This window comes from Anomaloglossus baeobatrachus, chromosome 2, assembly GCF_048569485.1.
Source record: "Anomaloglossus baeobatrachus isolate aAnoBae1 chromosome 2, aAnoBae1.hap1, whole genome shotgun sequence".
NCBI lineage: Eukaryota > Metazoa > Chordata > Amphibia > Anura > Aromobatidae > Anomaloglossus > Anomaloglossus baeobatrachus.
In genome coordinates, this window is record NC_134354.1 from 653,753,381 (window position 1) to 653,775,360 (window position 21,980).

Below are 21,980 nucleotides of genomic sequence, written 5' to 3' on the forward strand. Positions count from 1 at the left end.
ACTTTACCTATTCCACCAAACCCCTGCGTGCACTGCCACTACCCCCCTTTCAGAGCGACGTGACCCCCGGGTCCGTGAGAGGCTCGAGCCACCGCCCGCAGTACACGAGCACGGATCCGAGCGGCTCGGCAGCCGCAGCCGAGACCGCGTGGCGGTACACATATATGGGAATTGTACAGGGAAAGAGTGATTTTACATAGATGGGGCTGGATGGGGAAAGTGGTGATCTTGTATGGAATGCTGTGCAGGAAAGGGGGTGATGTTACTCTCTTGGAAAAGGAGGGGGGATGTTACAACTGTAAGGGGATGCGTGCTTGGGGGCTGCGTGCTGGGAGACTACTTGCAGTGCGGCTGCATGCTGGGGGGCTGAGTGGGGAAGGGTTATGGTTAGGTATACATGTGTGGGGCTGCAAGCTGAGGGGCTGCATGGAGAAGGGGGTGATGTTGCGTACTGTGGGCCTGCGAGGTGAAAAGGGTGATGTTACATGCATGAGGCTGCGTAGGGAAAGGGATTAGGTTCTACGCGGGGACTTCCATGCTGGTGTGGCTGAATGGGGAAAGGTTATGGTTACTTATGTGGGGCTGAATGGAGAAATGGGTAATGTTACATATGTGGAGAAGGGGGTGATGTTATGTATGTGGGGAAGGGGGTAATTTTACATATGTGGGGAAGTCCTCCCCATCCCATAATGTATTATATAGTCCTCAGTGTCCTCCCCATCCCACAATTCATAATATGGACCTGATACCGTACTCCCCATCCCACAATTCATTATGTGGTCCTCAGAGTCCTTCCTACCCCACAATTCTTTATTTGGTCTTCAGTGTCCTTCCCACTACACAGTTCATAATATAGTCCTTAATGTTCAACCCACCCCAAAATTCATTATATGTAACGCATGGTAATGTTCATAAAAGAGAAGGCCCTATGGCAATATACTCTATATACATAAATATCTATATTTGTAGGGGGAGCGCAGGCACAATAATATTAACACATACATTTAGAAACATTTAAAGAACAAACATTTTTGGGAAGCTGGTAATGCCGTGACACATTTGCACATGATGGCGTGACACAGTGTATTCAACATTCGTATCCCACAAATCCCAAATATGATTGTATGTGTAAATCAGGCTTAAGAAATTCTGACATATTAGTTCAAACATAGGACAACTAAAAATAATTCTTACCTTTATCTTTAACTATAGTTGCGACCCACTTAGAAGCAGATCTCACATTTTCACTATCAGTGACATCAAGAATTATGGTTTGCAGTCTACTGGATGTCTCTTTCTTCAAGTTCTCAGCTGCCGTCTTTGTTAGACAAGCCGCCAGAACCTTCATCCCACGTTTATCAAGTTGCTTGGCCAGCAGGTTTCCAAATCCAGTGTCACATCCGGTAATGAAGACATATTTATCTGAGAGGTTCTCCAATATCTGACTCTGTCTGTACCATCTGTACAAGAGGCCCAAACCCAACAATGCTAAAGCGAGGAACCACATGGTTGTAGTGGAACGGAATCACTGTTCTATTCAAACAGAAATATCAATTAATTCTGAAGAAAGTACAGCAAGTCTCTAGTTGACTTTGAGACATTTTCATCTTACTTTTTAGCAATAATGCCAAACATGCATTCTAGAGTGCTAAAAATGAGGACATACTAACAGAATGTTAAAATGTATGTGGTGGATGGATTCTGAAGGCACACGTCATATAACTGGGGTAGTTGCTGACTGGCTAAATCTGACAAAAACTACCATAACTAACTTAAGGATACTTTACACATTGCTATATCGGTACCGATATCACTAGCGAGCGTACCCGCCCCCGTCGGTTGTGCGTCACGGGCAAATCACTGCCCATGGCGCACAACATCGCTAACACCCGTCACACAGACTTACCTTCCCTGCGATGTTACTCTGGCCGGCGATCCACCTCCTTTCTAAGGGGACGGTTTGTGCGGCGTCACAGCGACGTTACAAGGCAGCTGTCCAATAGCAGAGGGGGCGGAGATGAGCGGCCGTAACATGCCGCCCACCTCCTTCCTTCCTCATTGCCGGTGGACGCAGGTAAGGAGATGTTCGTCGTTCCTGCGGTGTCACACATAGCGATGTGTGCTGCCGCAGGAACAATGAACAACATCGTACCTGCAACAGCAACGATATTAAGGAAATGAACGACGTGTCAACGAGCAACGATTTTTCATGTTTTTGCACTCGTTGACCGTCGCTCATTGGTGTCACACGCTGCGATGTCGCTAACGGTACCGGATGTGCGTCACTAACGACGTGATCCCGATGATATATCGTTAGCGATGTCGCAGCATGTAAAGCACCCTTTACTCTGGATCGAAAAATTATTGCTACTTGTAACTTCTCGTAATGTTACACTTAATAAGCATTAAAAAAGTAGACATTCCATGTGAAAGTTACACATTTTTTCATGTTACACCCACAAACTTAAATTTATTTTATCAGGATTTTATGTGATTTACCAACACGAAGTAACAAGTATTTGTGAAGTGTAAAGGAAATGATACATGGTTTCCTAATATTTTAAAAATATAAATCTGAAAATTGTGATGTGCATTTGTATTACGTGCCCTTGTGTCAATATTTTGTAGGATCACCTCTCACTGCAACTACTGCTGTAAGTCTTTTTGGGGATGTCCCTACTAGCTTTGCACATCTAGAAGCTGACATTTTTAACCATTCTTCTCTGCAATCTAGTTGTAGCTCAGTGAGATTGAATGGAGAACAACTGTGATCAGCAATGTTCAAGTCTTGCCACAGATTCTCAATGGGATTTAGGTCTGGACTGTAAATGTGCCATTTAAAGTCATGAATATCCTTTGTCAGGACATTCAGGGTCATTGTCCTGCTGGAAGGTGAACCTACGCTCCAGTCTCAAGTCTTTTGCAGCCCATAATTATCTTTTTTTTCCAGGATTGCCCTGTATTTAGCTCCATCCATCTTCCTATCAACTCTGACCAGTTTCCCTATCCCTGCCGAAGAAAAGCATCCCCACAGTATGATGCTGCCACCACCATGTTTGATGGTGGGGATGCTGTTTATAGAGTGATGTGCAGTGTTAGTTTTCCACCACAAATAGCATTTAGCCCAAAAAAATTTACTTTGTTTTCACCTAACCTGAGTACCTTCTACCACATGCTAGCTGTGCCCCCTACATAACTGCTTACAAACTGCAAATGGGTATTCTTATGACTTGCTTTCAAAAATGTCTTTCTTCTTGACACTCTTCCATAAAAGCCAGATATGTGAAGTATACGACTAAAATTTGCCCTGTGCCAGATTCCCCCACCTGACCTGTGGATCTCTGCAGCTATTCCAGAGTCACAATGGACCTCTTGGCTGCCTGGGATGTCAGTTTAGGTGAATGGTCATGTATAAGTAGGTTTGCAGTTGTGCCATAGTCTTTCAATTTTTAATGATGGATTGAACAGTGCTCCATGACACTTCACAGCTTGAGCTATTTTAATGTTACACAACTTTGTCCTTGACCTATCTTGTGTGTTCCTTGGTTTTTAATGATGCTGTTTGATTCCTAATGTTCTAAAACAAACCTCTGGATCCTTCACAGAATTGCTTTAGTTAGAACTGAGAATAAATTCACAAGAGTCACTCAATTTACTAATTAGGCAACTTCTGGAGGCAGTCACTCAGGATTTTGTTTACAGGTATCAGACTACAGGGGGACGAATAGAAATGCACGTCATATTTTCAGATTTATATATTTAAAATATTTGGAAAATCATGTATCATTTCCTTTACAATTCAGAAATACTTACTACTTTGTGTTGGTTTATCATGTAAAATAAAATATATATAAGTCTGTGGGTATAACATGAAAAAATGTTGAAAAGTTTATGGGTTATGAATAGTGATGGGCGAACCCAGACTGTAAAATATGGAATCCATATGGTAGTATCTGTGCGCCAACTCCCAAACGCAGATTCATACATACATACATACATACATACATACATACATACATATTCACTGCTTCCCTCACCCACCGGCAGTCCCAGTGTCTCTGGTTGCAGTCAGGCCACACCCCCACCCTGTGTGACAGCGTGTGTGATTGCTTGCAATCACACACTCTATTTGTGTCTCTATAGTAGTGTAAAAATAAATAAATAAAAAAATTGGTGTGTATATATATATATATATATATATATATATATAATTTTATTTTTAAATGGACTTTGGTCCCCCCACCCAATTTTGATACCTAGCCATGATAAAGCTGACAGTTGAGGGCTGCTATTCTCAGGCGAGGAAGGTCCATGGTTATTGGCCCCCCAGCCTAAAAACAGCAGCCTGCAGGTGCCCAGAATTGTCGTATCCTTTAAAGGCAACAATCTCGGTAGTTTACTCGGTTCATCCTGATTGCCCTGGTGTGCTGACATTCAGGGTAATAAGGGTTTACTGACAGGTCACAACTAAACTAAGCCCTAGATTAGTAATGGGAGGCGTCCATTACTAATCTGTAAGTGAAAAGAAATAAATGATTATTTTGGTGTTTGTGTTTATTTGAAATAAAATGCAAAAAACCTCTTTCTCAAATTTATTAACCCAAAACACCCATTTCTGACAATCTACACAAGTTGCCATGATGATTCCAGCTCTGCTAGTTACTGAAGTCACAGTGCTCGGGCACAGAACATGTCTGCATGCCTTGGCTTCAGGCAGAGACTGACTTAGCCTCAGCTGTGAGCGGTGATGTCACTCAGTTTATCTGTGGTCACCGCTGGAGGTTCCCATGGCATCCCACCTGTGACTGCAGGTAAACTGACCTCAGGTGAGCTCATTGAACTTAGTGACCTCATCTCAGGTGAACTGAGTTCACAGACCTGCATCTTCTTGCAGAAAACTGTGGGTTTTTTTGCCAAGAGATGCAGATTTGGTGCTGAAATTTTTACACCATATTCCTGCACCACATCTGCATCTTATGGCAAAAAAAAACACATCAAAACATGATTTGGTTTTAATGTAGGATTAATGTGATTTTTTTTGCAAGAGATACAGATCTGCATCTATTGGCAAAAAACGCACTGCGGAGGAAGTGGTCCATATGCTTAGGGGATAATGAGTGGCCCTGCAAGTAGTGTTACAGCGGCACGGGAGATTTTATAAATATACCTCTCCTGCTCTAATCCCCCTAGCCCTTTTTACCATTATTTTACAGCACAATGTATAGGTCCGCTAGACTTATATGGGGATCAGTGTCCGGCCAATTAATTCCGCTCGTGAGCTGTTTTTTTTTAATGTCGGGATGGACCCATCGATTCCTGATATATGCGGGTTCGTCCATCACTACCGTGGCCGAAGTTCATAGGAAACTGTGATTTCTTCTATATACAGCAATGCTGTGGCATTGCTGTATACGGAACAAGTGATTAGACTATTGAAGTCCCTAATAGGGGACTATTAAAGTCAGTACAAAGTAGAAATAGATCTGAAAAAAAAGTAAAGTAAAAGTTCAAATCAACCTCCTTTTACTACATTAAAAATTGCAAAAAAGTCCAATCTACCAAAATCTAAAATAAAATTAGTCTGACTATACTATAATATTATATAATTATATATTATATTAATTATACTAATATATTATATTAAAATCAGTCTGAATAAACAGCATAACAATAGAGAAAAAAATCAAAATGCTAGAATTCTAGTTTTTCGGCTGCCGCAACCACAGAAAAAAATGTAATAACAAGTGATCAAAACATTGTATATATCCCAATTCATAACAATAAAATATCTGCTCGGGCACAAAAAAACAAGCCATCACGCAGTTCCATAATCCAAAAATTCTCTCAGAAAGTTGCAACACAAGCAAGATTTTTTTCCCCAAAATGTTTGAATTTTTTTCACCAGAAAACAAAAAGTATGCATGTTTGGCATCTACTTACGGTATTTGTACTGACCTGAAGAATAATAGTACAAGGTCAGTTCTATGGTGAAATTAAGCAATTGCAGAATGTCACTTTTTTCGCTATTTTTCCTCAGTTAGAACTTTCTTCCTGCTTACAATTACATCATATGATAAAATTGATGGAGTCATTCAAAAGTACAATTCATCCCGTTAAAAAACAAGCCCTCACATGACTTTATCGAAGGGAAAAATAAAAATGTTATGGCTCTTTGAATAACGAGAGGAACAAATGTAAACATAAAATGAAAAACAGCTTGTCCTTAAGGAGTGAACATTTGTTGTATATGTATGCAATATGTTGGACTCAGAAACACATTGTATGTTGGCTTTGAATGATTTTTTTCTAATATGCTGATGTGAACTTAGCCTTAGTGTTTCTGTGTCCCATATATAATTACAGCAATTTTATATTTTCTTAGAAAAAAAGATGAAAAGTCACAGTTTTGGTTTTTTTTTAACTTTTATTATGGATATGTTTCTGTAATGTCATCAGTCCTTTTTCTCTGTAAAGTAACAAAGTATTGAAATATTTAGGCTGAAGAAAATCCTTTTATGGATGTCAGTGCATGTTGTTAAAGGGAACCTGTCATCAGAAATTTAGCTATAAAGCTAAAAGTTCCCCCCTCTGCAGCTCCTGGGCTGCATTCTAGGAAGCTTCCTATAGATTTTGTGTCACCTTTTATCCCAAAATAAACACTTTATAAACTGGTACCTTTTCGTATGTAAATTTCTTAATTTTCCATGTGGGCGGGCTGCCTGATGTGCGTTGCTGTTCCTCCATCATATTGACGCCGCCCCCGAACGCTGAATTTGAAAGTTCAGGACACCGCCCCTGGGTGCCCGTGGTCCAGCGCATGCGCTGTTCCACTGTAGCGGTGCCGTGCACTGTGTGCACGTGCGACCGCTGTGACGCTTTGCGCGGGCACGAGGTTATGGGCGGCGCTGTTAGTGTCATCAGTAAGTGCCGCCCATAACCTCGTGACCGCACTTTCCCCTATTCCTCCAGCGTTATGCGCAAGCGCTGGAGGAATGATGCCCGGACGTCCCCTCCTTCCCATCATGCTCAGCACGAGGTCACGAGGTTATGGGCGGCACTTACTGATGACACTAACAGTGCCGCCCATAACCTCGTGCCCGCGCAAAGCGTCACAGCGGTCGCACGTGCACACAGTGCACGGCACCGCTACAGTGGAGCAGCGCATGCGCGGGACCACGGGCACCCAGGGGCGGTGTCCTGAACTTTCAAATTCAGCGTTCGGGGGCGGCGTCAATATGATGGAGGAACAGCAACGTACATCAGACAGCCCGCCCACATGGAAAATTAAGAAATTTACATACGAAAAGGTACCAGTTTATAAAGTGTTTATTTTGGGATAAAAGGTGACACAAAATCTATAGGAAGCTTCCTAGAATGCAGCCCAGGAGCTGCAGAGGGGGGAACTTTTAGCTTTATAGCTAAATTTCTGATGACAGGTTCCCTTTAATCACTTTTAGGGGTACTTTGCACACTACGACATCGCAGGTGCGATGTCGGTGGGGTCAAATCGAAAGTGACGCATATCCGGCGTCGCAGTCGATATCGTAGTGTGCAAATCCTTTTTGATACGATTAACGAGTGCAAAAGCGTCGTTATCGTATCATGGGTGTAGGGTCCGACATTTCCATAATGCCAGTGCAGCGACAGGTACGATGTTGTTTCTCGTTCCTGCGGCAGCACACATCGCTGTGTATGAAGCCGCAGGAGCGAGGAACATTTCCCTGCGTCCCGGCTGCAATGCGGAAGGAAGGAGGTGGGCGGGATGTTTACATCCTGCTCATCTCCTCCCCTCCGCTGCTATTGGCCGCCTGCCGTGTGACATCGCTGTGACGCCGCACGACCCGCCCCCTTAGGAAGGAGGCGGTTCGCCGGCCAGAGCGACATCGCAGGGCAGGTGAGTGCATGTGAAGCTGGCGTAGCGATAATGTTCGCTACGCCAGCAATCACAACATATCGCTGCTGCGACGGGGGCAAGGACAATCGCGCTCGACATCGCAACATCGGCTTGCGATGTCGCAGCGTGCAAAGTACCCCTTAGGCTATGTGCCCATGTTGCTTTTATTTATGTGCTTCTTTTCTGCACATAGAAAAGCATGTTTTGGCAGTAAAAAGGCAGCAGAAAAAAATGCGTATTTTTTCTAGCGTTTGCACGTTTTTTTCATGTGTTTCTTTCCTGCTTCTGTGCTGCTCCCACGTCAGCAGCCAAGCTGCTCGGATCCAGACCCGCGGTGGCTCGAGTGGCGTCCAAACCCGGGGGTCGTGTGGCCACTCAAATAAAGGGGGTATTTACAGGGGATTGTGTATTTACAGTTTGTGATGCCACCTGTGGTGTGTGGTAAGGTTGGAGTACCACCGCTGCCGTTGGGGAGTACCCGGGGTGATGACAGGGGCAGCCAGGTGTTGCGACCCTCCACGGGTAGGGGGAATGTCCCGGGACTCGGTGATGGTGTTGAGAGGTGCCATTGAGGGGTGGAAGGGTCAGTTGTGTACTCACTCAGTTCATGAAGCTTACACCGACAACCTGGTAAACAAAAGTTCTGGACACCGCTGCCGCCGAGGGGAGCTAGTTTAGGTCCCGTCCCCGGTGGTGTTGCCTGATGATCTTTGACCTTTCCCTTGGCACTTTGTTTTCTTCTTAGTTGGCCCCTATAGCTTTAAACTAGTTGGGTCCTGCTCCCCAGTTTGGCTAACTGTGGGAGCTTGCTCTCAGGGTTCACGCTTGGGATTTCCTGGATCGTTTTAGTGGAAAGTCCTATCCTCCTCGTTGCGCTAGTACCCCCAATTTTGGAGCGGGTGGAGAGCGGGTCTTGAAGGCTCCGTTCTCGTCAGGTGAATTTTCAGGTTGCCTGAAGCTACTCCCTGACCTAAGGTCCACGTACCCCGTCGTGCCCTGATCCCAGCCCGGTGATGGTACAATGCCACCGGCTGTCCTCCTCGACAATACCGTGCCCCTTGTCACGATCCCCTGCGCCTGGGGGTCCAGCTCCTACTAGGCCCAGACCATCGTCTGCTACCTAGTTACTTCCAAGAAGCCCGGCTCCTGACCTCCTCTCTCCTTCACTTCCAACTCTACACTGGCCTACTTCTGACACTCCTGACCTCCCCTTACCAATCCCCCAAGTGGGCGACCCTATTCCACTCAGGCCGTCCACTGGTGTGTCTGGTGGGTGTGGTGCAGAGTGTTCCTAGGATTTTGATTAGCTGGTTTTGGCAACACCATTGGTTGGGGACCCCTAACCAAGGAGGAGATGGATATTGCACAGAAGGGCAGATTGCACAATACCCTGTGATGACCTGATAGGCCAGGTCGTCACACTTCTTGTGCTTTATTTTAGTTATGGCAATTGCAGGGGTTCAGGCACTGTAACTGCGCAATTGCCGCCAGGTCACAGGACCCGACTCTCACTGCCTGGAGTGGTGCCGGTGCTGCTCCCAGCAGTTTAATCCCCTGAATGCTGTGGTCAATGCGATTGCAGCATTCAGGAGGCAAGGGGAGGAATAGCTTACCTCTCCCTGGCGATCAGGTCACTGTAATGCAATCACAGTGACCCGATGGCTGCCATGGTAATCCTGTAGACAAACAGAATTAGACAGACACCACCTATAATAATAATACCAATAAACAGAGTATCCGTGCAGTGTACCAAAAATCATGAGAACAAGGAAAAAATGAGTACACATACATGTTAATAAAATATGTATCACTTTGGATATACAGGAGTAGCACATCTTATTTACTAGAGTTCAAGTGCTTGTGTTGGGGTGAACTCTTAACTAGAGATCACTAGTTGCCTACTGCCTGGCCTAATTGGTATAGACCAAGTGCATGCATAAAGAATTCACACCAGACACAGTCGGATATGAAATCTCTTCTTGGTCACAGTAAAAATGGCAGCCAAAAAGACTGAGTACAGAGCGTGCGTCTTCTGATATAGGCTAGGGGCGTACACAAATTCAGATATGCCCATTTAGTGGGACAGTTCATGGGCTAGCCAATGGGGAGATCCGTGTTGCTGTTGATGGGTGGGTCTGACTTCAGTGAAGGAATCCATGGTGTCATCTGATCTGTGGGTTGGTCCTCTAGCTTGACCAGGGGTCCTTCCTTATATGGTGGTCTTCATACATCTAGACATTCTTTGCATTCCAGGCAAGGTGTGGAGAACAGGAAATGGCAGCCATCTTTAAATCTGTGTCATGTATATGATCTGAAACCTGAATTATGTAAGGCAAATCGACATATTTCCCACAATCCCTTGTCAAGAGGTTAATTAAGTATTTCATCTTATGGCTCTCCTCAACACTTGTATGTGTATGTGGCGCCCCAGGACCTGGTCGCCACAACAGCATTGCCCCTCCAAAGGGTTAATTCTGAGCCTGGAGGTAATTGGGGGGTCTATTGGCCAGTAAGTTTAACATCCAACGCAGTTTTCCCTCAGGCCAGCAGGGGGAGCTCTGAACCTGGAGTTCCAGGGAGAATTCCCTAAGTCTGGCCTGAGGGAGGAGTTAGTGGTCAGTCTGTAGAAAGAAGTCAGAGCAAGCAGACGCAGAGTAGTGCTGTCTTGTGGAACTGGGGCCTGGAGCTGGTGTAGCTTGGCCCAGTGAAGCAAGATTTGCAGAGAGGCACAGAAGAGACTCAGACATCGGAGTCTGTGGTTGCCAGGGTATAAAATCCTTCCCTGGTGGCCCAATCCGGAGGGCAGGAGAGCTGCAAGCCCCCCTGGCCCAGAAGCAATCTGAAGGTACAGCTGCATCCCAAGGGCCCGGTGTGGACTCCTGCAGAGAAGCACCAGAGAGGGCCTGCGCAGCCTACCACACAGAAAAAGGGACAAACCACTGGTCCCAGCAGCAAGAGGGCCATTGCTAAATTCAGAGTGCAGGGTCCTATAGAAGAAAAGGAAAGATCAGGGAGCAGGCCTCATACTCAACTGGCCAAAGAGATCACCCCCAGGCACTTCCAGGCCGGCCTGATCATCTTTACCATCTGTGACGGTCTCCCTGGACTAAACTTCTGCCAAGTAAAAGAGGAGAAGGTAAAGAGACTACTGTTTGTGCCTGTTTCTTTCACTGCCTGTCGGCCCTGCACCGTATTATTCACACATCACACAATAGACTCTCACGAGCACCAACTGTGCCCCGGGGCACCGCTCCACCTGTGGGGAGCAGTACCACCATTGCTGCCATTCCATCACCCCGGAGGCCTCATAAAGTAGCGGCGGCTTAATAGCCGCATACCACAGGTGGCGTCACGAACACAAACTTTATTCACCTAGCCATATTTAATTGACACCCACCAGGGCAACGGAGTCGGGCCCCGCCACCACTGACGACCCCCAGACTAGTCCGGCCCGGCACCGGGTGTCCCACAGCCCTGGGGTGGGCGAGTCAACTTTGGCGTCACGAACAGGATTTCGTGCCCGGCCCCACCGGGTACTGTGCGCCTGCAGAAACTGTGCCTAAAAGACTGTGTTACTGTTTGAAAACTGCCACCGCCATTAGCCTCGCTGAGCGCAGGAAGAAGGGGGGCGTGCCCGAAAAAGAGCACGAAGGGAGCGCGCCATCAGAGCGAAGGGTCGGTAACCCCGCGCTACCCGGAAAAGATTTTTAAAAGTGAACGGAGCCTGGTGAGGTTCACTAAGGGGGAGGAAGATGTCCGACACAGAGGGAGAGCAGGTGGCTGTGGTAGCGCAAGACGCAGCAGCACCGGCCGATGTAATCCCAGTCGCTGTCGCCCCAGCCCCCGCTGTAGCGCCGGTAATGCCGATCACACTGCCGTACATCCCGGGAGCAGAATGGCTGCCGCAGTACTCCGGGGAGTCACATACCCTGGGCGACTTCAGAGAAAGGCTGCACAGCTTGTTCATAGTGTATCCGCTGACTGAGAGCCAGAAGGTGGGCATATTAATGGGGCAGCTAGCCGGCGCGGCCCAGCGTGAAGTGAAGTCCTGGCCTGATACAGATAAAGGGACAGCAACCCAGATACTGGCCAAGTTAAAGAGTACTTTTGACAAACCGCAGCAGAAATAAAGATGAGATTATTTGGGTGCAAACAACGGGCCACAGACAGCATAAGGGACTATGCCTTAAACTTGCAGGAGGCCCTGAGAGCAATTAAACAGGTAGACCCAGAGAGTGTACGTGAAGAAGACAAACTCCTAACTGAGCAGTTCATAGAGGGGCTCCTGTCAGACGCCCACAGGACCCAGCTGCGTATCATGGTCCTGCAGAACCCTGATCTGGACTTTGCAAAGTTTAAGGACCAGGCCATCTGGGTACTGAGAGAATCTACACCGAATGACCCAGTACCCCTCCGGCCTCTTGCTATCACGTACCCAGGGGTGGTGCCTGCAACACGAGCCGCTGCAGGGGCTGAGGCGCAGTCCCTGGATAAGGATCCCGCTGCAGAGCTCAGACAGCAGGTCCAGGAGCTGACCAAGACTGTAGCTGCCCTTGCCAAGACCGTGCAGTCTCTACAAGTGACCCCATCACCTGCAAGAATCGAGTTGGCCTCCAGCCCAGATGACGTCCCATGGATGCGACAGAGGAGGATTCCGTCGACCCGAGGAAAAGATACAGACCGGTATGATTCAACGGGACAACCGATCTGCCGCCGCTGCAGTCAGGCGGGCCATATTGCAAGACACTGTCCTTTAAATGTGCCGAGCTTGGGGCCAGGAGCCAACCCCCAGGTGTAAGGAAGCCCGGCTCAACCCCCAGTCGCAGCAAGTATGTGGGAGGACGCCCGGTCCTTCCTATTGTGCTGGATGGGATCCCTTTGAATGCCCTCCTGGATACGGGGTCACAGGTAACAACCATCCCTTATAAACTGTACAAAAGATATTGGGCTGATTCAGACATTGACCATGGCCCAGATGATGATTTAACAATTGTGGCCAGTAATGGTCAGCCCTTGCCCCAAATTGGGTATAAGGAAGTAACCATTAAAGTGGGGCGGGTAGAATTGCCATGTCAGGGGATGATAATTGTAGATATTGATCGCAAAGAGTCTAACCCACTGCTAACCATTGGTACAAATGTGATGGAAAATTGTCTTGCCGAAGTGATAGTTTTGTTGCAGCAGGCGTCTGAAGGTGCCAGCTCCGGGCAGCAGTGTGCCCTACAGAGAGAGATCAGAGCCCTGATGAGGAGGCAGCAGGTAGAGCTGGCCGGAGGAGAAATTGGCAGTTGTTACGTCCGGGTGGTGGAAGCACTGGACCGTACACCGATTTCCCCTGAGAAGGCAGCCAAGCTGGTCACCCCGCCAGAGGGTCCTGATGCACGGCAGCCAAAGCACTATAGGTAGCTGGACAGTCCGTAGAGAAGCAGGAAAGATGGATGATGCTGAACCCACGGAGTTCTGGACGGTAGTCCGGGTGACGAGGCTCAGGGTCCGAGGCCGGGTGATAGGGTCAGGCGGGATCCGGAACCTGCTGAGCGATGGAACGGGTCACCGAACGGAGCCAGAGACTGGAGACTGGCAGAGCTGCAGAGGTGGTGGAACATCCGCCGAAGTCACCGTTAGGGTCCAGGGATAGACTTGGTTCGGAGCGACTGGCGTGGCAGGATAGGCTCTACGAGACAGGACAGGGTTAATGCAAGGCAAAGCACAGAGCAAAGCAATACGGGGACCTGAACACTAGCTTGCTAAACACGTAGAACAGGCCCCGCCCACCAGGAAAGAGAAACCTTATATACCCTGTACCTGTCTATGCAATATCCTGTTTCTGGGTGCTGGCCCTTTAAGAAAGGGTCAATGACCACGCGCGCGCCCTAATGCGCATGCGCGAGACCCGTGTGCCAGAAGCCAGTCCAGGAAGCTGTGAGGAGGAAGCAGGAGCGCCCGGCTGTGTGTCCCATGACGCAGAGGAGCGCCGGGAGCGGGGAGCAGGACACAAGGAGGGTGCAGGCGCGGAGGACGGGACCGGGATCGGGGTGGTGAGCAGAGGACGCCGGCGGGAACCGGGGAGCGGGCCACAGGAACCGGAGGACGGGACCAGGGGACCGGGAAGCGTGACAGCAGTGTAAGGGTAAGTGACCCTCTCCCCATTGCAATTCCCCCCAAAAGTGAAATGTTGATATGGTGTCGGGTTAGCAATAGGCCTCAAGGGTCAAGACTACCAGGCCCTGGTGGAACCTGTGTATTCAGAAAGTAGGCCTGGTGTCCTGATAGCCAGAGGGGTAGCAGACGTCCGCAAGGGAAGAGTGCCCGTCCGCGTCCTGAATTGTGGGGAGGAGGAAGCCAAATTGCCCTGGTACGCCACTGTAGCAAAACTGTACACTGTCAGTAACAATACCATCAAAGCAGTGGAACCCTTGATCCCGTCCGACCAGGCGGAAGACAATGGCTCCAAGGGGCAGCTGGAAGACTGGTGCCAAAAATTACATGTGGGCACCGACTCCACCCCCTCACACCAAAAGCATGGGGTTTACCGGGTGGTACAGGAGTACGAGCGGGTCTTCAGCAAACACCCCCTAGATTTTGGGCAGGTAAAAGGGGTTAAACATCAAATCCCCACGGGTGATCATCATCCCATTAAAGAGAGATACCGCCCTGTACCACCAGCACAGTATCAGCGTGCCAAAGAAATGTTATGGGAAATGAAGGAGGCTGGGGTTATCAGAGATAGTTGTAGCCCCTGGGCAGCTCCACTAGTGCTCGTAAAGAAAAAAGATGGTACAATGAGAATGTGCGTAGATTACAGACAAATTAACCGCATTACACATAAAGATGCTTATCCACTACCCAGAATAGAAGAGTCACTAATAGCCTTAAAGTCAGCTAACTATTTCTCCACCTTGGATCTCACCAGTGGGTATTGGCAGGTTCCCGTGGCAGAGGCGGACAAGGAGAAGACTGCATTCACGACACCAATGGCCCTCTGCGAGTTCAACTGTATGCCATTCGGGCTCTGCAACGCCCCAGGGACATTCAAAAGGTTGATGGAGTGCTGCTTGGGCCATCACAACTTTGAAACCATGCTGTTGTACCTGGATGACGTCATAGTCTACTCCAAGACTTATGAAGACCACCTGAGGCACTTAGCAGAAGTGTTTGAGTCCCTGTCGGAGTATGGCCTGAAGATAAAGCCGTCCAAATGTCACCTCTTGAAGCCAAAGGTACTGTACTTGGGTCATGTGGTCAGCGCAGAAGGTGTGGCACCTGATCCAGAGAAAATCACAGTAATCAAGGACTGGCCGAGACCCACCACGGTAAAGGAGGTGCGGCAGTTCCTTGGGCTGGTGGGCTACTACCGAAGGTTCATTGATGGTTTCACCAAGATAGCAGCGCCTCTTCAAGATCTCCTGGTGGGCCAGCCAAAGAAGGCTAAGAAGCAAAGCCCTCCATTTGAATGGAACAGCCAAATAGAAACGTCTTTTGTCCGGCTGAAAGGGGCTCTCACGGGAGAAGAAATTCTGGCCTACCCTGACTACAGCCAGCCGTTTGTACTGTACACAGACGCCAGCAACGTGGGCCTGGGAGCAGTTCTGTCCCAGGTGCAGGGAGGCAGAGAGAAGGTGATAGCTTACGCCAGCAGGAAGCTTCGTCCCACAGAAAGGAATCCAGAAAACTACAGTTCCTTTAAACTGGAGTTCCTCGCTATTGTTTGGGCAGTGACTGAACGCTTCAAGCACTATCTGGCGTCGGCCAAGTTCACCATCTTCACGGACAACAATCCGTTGACACATCTGGCAACAGCCAAGCTAGGTGCGTTAGAGCAGCGATGGATGGCCCGGTTGTCTAACTTTGACTTTACCATCAAGTACCGGGCTGGCAAGAAGAATAACAATGCTGATGCGCTGTCCAGAATGCCTCACTTACCCGAATCTGGAGAAGACCTGGATGAATTCGAAGAGATAGAGTTACCGGCTTTCCATCACCAAGGTGTTTCCCAGTGTGAGCATGCTGTAGGAGAGAAGCGCTCGAGCCAGCACGAGGTCTCGGTCAACCCATTACTCCACCATAATTGGGAAGAAACACAGAACGGTGACCCGGCCGTGCGATTGGTCAAAGAAAAGCTAGCACAAGCTGAGACCCATCTTGGCCCAGATGCTCCAGAAGAAGCCCAGCAGCTGTGGAAGGAGAGGGGACGACTGTTCACCTACCAAGGCAAGCTATGCAAGAGATATGTCAACTGGCGAACGAATGAACTCGTCTGGCAGATAGTGGTCCCACAGAGGGATGCTCCAATGGTCCTAGCAGCTTACCATGATAAAGCAGGACACTTCGGGTGGAAGAAGTTGGAGACCCTACTCCGTGATTGGTTCTACTGGGTGCACATGAGAAAGACAGTCGAGAAGTGGTGCCGAGACTGTGGTCCGTGTAACTTGAGGCGGAAAGATGGTGCCAGCCAGAGGTCTCCCCTACAGCCAATTGTCACAAAGCAGCCCCTAGAGTTCGTGGCCCTGGACCACGTGAAGTTGACACCGAGCCGGTCAGGCTATGTCTACGCCCTCACCATTGTGAACCATTACTCTTGTTTCCTGGTAGTAGTGCCTGTGAAAGACCAGACGGCCAGAACAGCAGCTAGAGCGTTTCAGGCATACTTTTGTCGACCTCACGGTTACCCTGAAAGGGTACTGACTGATCAAGGTCCTGCATTCGAGGCAGAAGTGTTCCAAGAGTTCTGTAACATGTACGGTTGTAAGAAAATCAGAACAACACCGTACCACCCCCAAACCAATGGATTGTGCGAGAAGATGAACCATGTGGTTATTGATATGCTCAAGACTCTACCGCTGGAAGAAAGAAACCAATGGCCAGAGAAGTTACCAGATCTGGTAGACCTGTATAACCATATCCCAGTAAATTCGACCAACTGCAGCCCTGCTTACCTGATGCGAGCAAGACCTGGCAAGTTACCTGTAGACTTGGAGATGGGAACTGTGTCACCTGAAGCGGTTCAAGAGATAGAAGATTGGGATACAGAGCGACAACAGCAGTACTGCAGAGTTCAGGAATGCGTAGAAAAGAGCCTGTCCCAAGCAAGAACGAGACAAGAACAGAACTACAATCAAACGGCCCCCAGCAACTCCCTTAGCACCTGGAGAACAGGTCCTCAAGAAAAAGCGGAGGGCGCATAAATTAGATGATCAGTGGGAGAATGAACCCTACACCATTATCCCCTCCAACTTTGACAATAGTAAGGTATGCCTCATAAGCAAGGATGAAGGCAAGCCCTATCAAACAGTTTCTAGAGACCGCCTGAAAGCGTGCCCTGAGCGGTGCAAAATCCAAAAAGAAGAAACACAAGAAAGTCCGCAAATTCAAGAAAAGGAGGAAGGGATGATCCAAACAATCCTCGGAAAATTCCCCAAAACTTGGACCCGAATCAATAACGCCATAGTGGTACCAGTCTTGACGTTCCCGCAGTTGGTCGAGCCGGAGACAGAAGAGGTTCCAGATCCACCTAAGGAACTGTCCGTCCCAACACCAGATGACACACCAGCAGTAGAACAGGAGAATCAACCCCCTGCCAGTGGTGAACCTGTCGTACCCTTGGCGAATCTGAGACCCCGTAGGCAACCATCACGCACACCTGTCAGGGTTAGGCCTACCAGTAACACAGAGGGGGCAGACACTCCAAGTAGTCAGGGACAAACCCCAGAGCTACGCCGGTCCCAACGTAGCACTCGGGGACAGCCCCCTCCAAGGTATAGAGCATAGAAAGTAAAATACCTAACAGAATGTATATAGTTAGTTGAAATGTCTTGTATAAAATGTTTTTTTGTCTTAGGTGATTAAGTAAATGGACAATTGGGCCACTGGACTATGGGTGGCCAACACTCTAGCTGTACATAGTTAGCACCAGTGTGCTCAGCACCCCTGAAGAAAAACCCGTCCGGCGTGCATGGAGTGGGGTCATCAATGTCTGACGCACGCCCAGAGCCTACGTTGGGGGTTTTATCGCGGCGGGTCCCCCATAGAGCAGTGTAATGGACACCCGGCAGGGAGCCACACTGGACTCTTATAGTATTGTTTAAGTTGTAACGTTTAAGTAATGTGCCTCCCATAATGGGATGAAATGTTCTAACATGTTATGTTTTGTTTTCTTCAGTCCGGGAGTACTGAGTCTAACTAAGGGGGAGTGTGGCGCCCCAGGACCTGGTCGCCACAACAGCATTGCCCCTCCAAAGGGTTAATGCTGAGCCTGGAGGTAATTGGGGGGTCTATTGGCCAGTAAGTTTAACATCCAACGCAGTTCTCCCTCAGGCCAGCAGGGGGAGCTCTGAACCTGGAGTTCCAGGGAGCATTCCCTAAGTCTGGCCTGAGGGAGGAGTTAGTGGTCAGTCTGTAGAGAGAAGTCAGAGCAAGCAGACGCAGAGTAGTGCTGTCTTGTGGAACTGGGGCCTGGAGCTGGAGTAGCTTGGCCCAGTGAAGCAAGATTTGCAGAGAGGCACAGAAGAGACTCAGACATCGGAGTCTGTGGTTGCCAGGGTATAAAATCCTTCCCTGGTGGCCGAATCCGGAGGGCAGGAAAGCTGCAAGCCCCCCTGGCCCAGAAGCAATCTGAAGGTACAGCTGCATCCCAAGGGCCCGGTGTGGACTCCTGCAGAGAAGCACCAGAGAGGGCCTGCGCAGCCTACCACACAGAAAAAGGGATGAACCACTGGTCCCAGCAGCAAGAGGGCCATTGCTAAATTCAGAGTGCAGGGTCCTATAGAAGAAAAGGAAAGATCAGGGAGCAGGCCTCATACTCAACTGGCCAAAGAGATCACCCCCAGGCACTTCCAGGCCGGCCGGATCATCTTTACCATCTGTGACGGTCTCCCTGGACTAAACTTCTGCCAAGTAAAAGAGGAGAAGGTAAAGAGACTACTGTTTGTGCCTGTTTCTTTCACTGCCTGTCGGCCCTACACCGTATTATTCACACATCACACCATAGACTCTCACGAGCACCAACTGTGCCCCGGGGCACCGCTCCACCTGTGGGGAGCAGTACCACCATTGCTGCCATTCCATCACCCCGGAGGCCTCATACAGCAGCGGCGTCTAAATAGCCGCATACCACAGGTGGCGTCACGAACACAAACTTTATTCACCTAGCCATATTTAATTGACACCCACCAGGGCCACGGAGTCGGGCCCCGCCACCACTGACGACCCCCGGACTAGTCCGGCCCAGCACCGGGTGTCCCACAGCCCTGGGGTGGGCGAGTCATGTACTCTTCATTTTTCCTTGTACTCATGGTAATCCTGGGTCATCACCATGACGACCCCGGGTTACTTAGCTACTTAGAGCCTCACACACCATGCTGTATGTACGGTGTGTGAAGCGAAGTGCTGCGCTATAATCCACTGTAGTGATAAAGAATTGCAGAGGATTATAGAAAAGCAAACAAAAAACACAGAAACAATTGGCATGTTGATTCTTTTTCAGCAACAAAATCTGCAATGAAAAAATAAGCAGCGTGTGCACAGCAAGTCAGGATTCTCATAGACTTTGCTGGGATGCTTTTTCCTTGTTTTTATTGATTAAAATAAACAAGGAAAAATTCATGGAAAAATGCCACGATTGCACATAGCGTGTAAAGCCACCCTAAGGCTATGATATCGCTAAAGCGATCTCGTTGGGGGTCACGGAATTTGTGACGCACATCCAGCCGCTTTAGCGATGTCGTTGTGTGTGACACCTATGAGCGACTTTGAATCGTCACAAAAACGTTCAAAATCGCTCATCGGTGACATCACCCCCTCTTCCCAATTATCGTTGCTGCTGCAGTAACAATGTTGTTCATTGTTCCTGCGGCAGTACACATCGCTACGTGTGACACCACAGGAGCGACAAACATCTCCTTACCTGTGTCCTGCCAGTAATGAGGAAGGAAGGAGGTGGGCGGGATGTTCGTCCCGCTCAACTCTGCCCCTCCGATTTGATTGGGCGGCTGCTTAGTGACGTCGCTGTGATGCTGAACGAACCACCCCCTTAGAAAGGAGGCGGTTCGACGGTCACAGCGATGTTGCTAGGCAGGTATGTGCGCATGACGCTGCCGTAGCGATAATGTTCGCTACGGCAGCGGTCACCACATGTCGGCCGTACGATGGGGCGGGTGCTATCGCGCTCGAGATCTTGTGTTACACTGGTGTAATGCAAGAGCAGTGCGAGAATTGCAATTGCCGGCTACTGGGGAGAGAGGGAGATAAATTCCTCCCTCCCCTCCGCAGCACCGGCCTGCCCCCCGCAGATGTGGTCTGATCGCACGATCGGACCACAGTCGCAATGACACTCGCATGACACTTGCCTCCTGCTGTGCTGCCATGCGAGGGTCACACATAACCCAGTGTGGTCCCGTCATTAGTGTTTCTGCCTCCCTTACAACATGTCTTAAGTTGAGGTTGAAAGTTGATTAAATACAGTGCACTAAAGGTCCTGTCACACATAGAGATAAATCTGTGGTAGATCTGTGGTAGATCTGTGGTAGATCTGTGGTAGATCTGTGGTAGATCTGTGGTAGATCTGTGGTAGATCTGTGGTAGATCTGTGGTTGCAGTGAAATTGTGGACAATCAGTGCCAGGTTTGTGGCTGTGTACAAATGGAACAATATGTCCATGATTTCACTACAACCACAGATCTGCCAAAGATTTATCTCTGTGTGTGACGGGGCCTTAACTCAACAAGATTCTGACCCCAGCACATATATCAGGATTCCTATATAATATCTGTCCTATAATCAGGGTACCCTAGTTTTTAGTTGGTCAGAAGTATAGACTGTTCTATAAAACAGAAATTAGTATACTTTATTTATATATCTGACTTATGTAGCATCATTAATTCCATAGTGCTTTACAGACGTGATCATCACTGTCCATATTGGGGCTCACAATCTAAATTCCCTATCAGTATGACCCTGGAGGAAACCCACTGAGAACATACAAACTCCTTGAAGATATTTGAACCCAGGAAACAGGTAACTACACACACCGTGGCCAAGGTTCAGCTCACAATCATGCTCTAGCTTAAATCTCAAATGTTTCCTAATGGCTGTGCAGTTTTTTGTTCACAGATAAATATTACTTTAGCTGAATAGCAGCTGCTGTAGTCCCCAATACACGATAAATAGCTGTCAAATGAACAATAGTTTGGGCAAGAGCTACCTCTTCTGACTCCACTATACGTAGGAAAGCTTGGCTTGGCCGAATGCCCCTGTATTCTCCATGTGAGAGCCTGTGCCAAGCTGATCTGGAAGCTGTTTATTTCTAGGGACACCTAGTAGGGAGAACAAGGATTGGATGCTGAAATTTAACACGTGGATCCTTCTTTCCCCATCTTCTGTCTGGGGAGAGTTGGTAGCCTCCGTACAGATTAGACTGTCGACTGAACCCACCAATATTGGCGAGCTCAGCCATCTTTATTATAATGTAAATGAGAGCTTTTAGTGAGTCCTTACCTTTAAATGAGAAAAATAAAGAAGCAATGGTCACCACTGTCTAATTGGGAATTGTTTACTCATTAGTGAGAAAAGCATTACATACATATACATTTTAGACATAATAATCTATTGTTAAACACAACATTCACGCTATGGTATATTTTGTATGAACTCACAGAGTGCTGCCGTGTCCCCTCCCTGCTCTGGTATATGGACTGCTTCCCAATGGGAGCCTGGCTGCACTGGCGTTCTGAAGAAGCTGTAGAGTGACCTTCAGTCTCGCTTCTCCACCCCCACCACCAGTGTATATATGAGTAAAGATTACAGTCTGATGATAATTAACTGTTCTGTTAAATGGAAGACCTTGATCAGTGTTACACAAAGTGAGCAGCCTACAGCTTTCAATAGCAGCCTTCTTTTTTAAGTTACTGTAGGTTCCCATGTGGGTTTCCACGTAGGTAAGGATTCCACATTGCAGATGCTGCAGCAATAACCACAGTTGTATTTACTGCTGAAAATATCATTGTGAAGAAGGCATGGAGGAGCCGCACATTTCACACCTTCACAGAAAAGGGTGAAATTCACACCTGTATATGCAGTATAAATTGACGGG

The 21,980-nt window shown here is 48.3% G+C and overlaps 1 protein-coding gene across 1 annotated transcript in view; it reads right to left on the reverse strand.

Moving 5' to 3' along the window:
* Positions 1-21,601, reverse strand: part of LOC142292006 (retinol dehydrogenase 7-like) — a 47,182-nt gene extending 25,581 nt beyond the window's left edge. Inside the window, exons 1-2 of the mRNA XM_075337040.1 lie at positions 21,544-21,601; positions 1,195-1,533 (exon numbers count right to left, since the gene is read on the reverse strand). Coding sequence (XP_075193155.1) covers positions 1,195-1,507 — 313 coding nt within the window. The 5' untranslated portion in view covers positions 1,508-1,533; positions 21,544-21,601. The remainder of the gene's footprint in view (positions 1-1,194; positions 1,534-21,543) is intronic.
* Between the last annotated feature and the right edge of the window lie 379 nt (positions 21,602-21,980).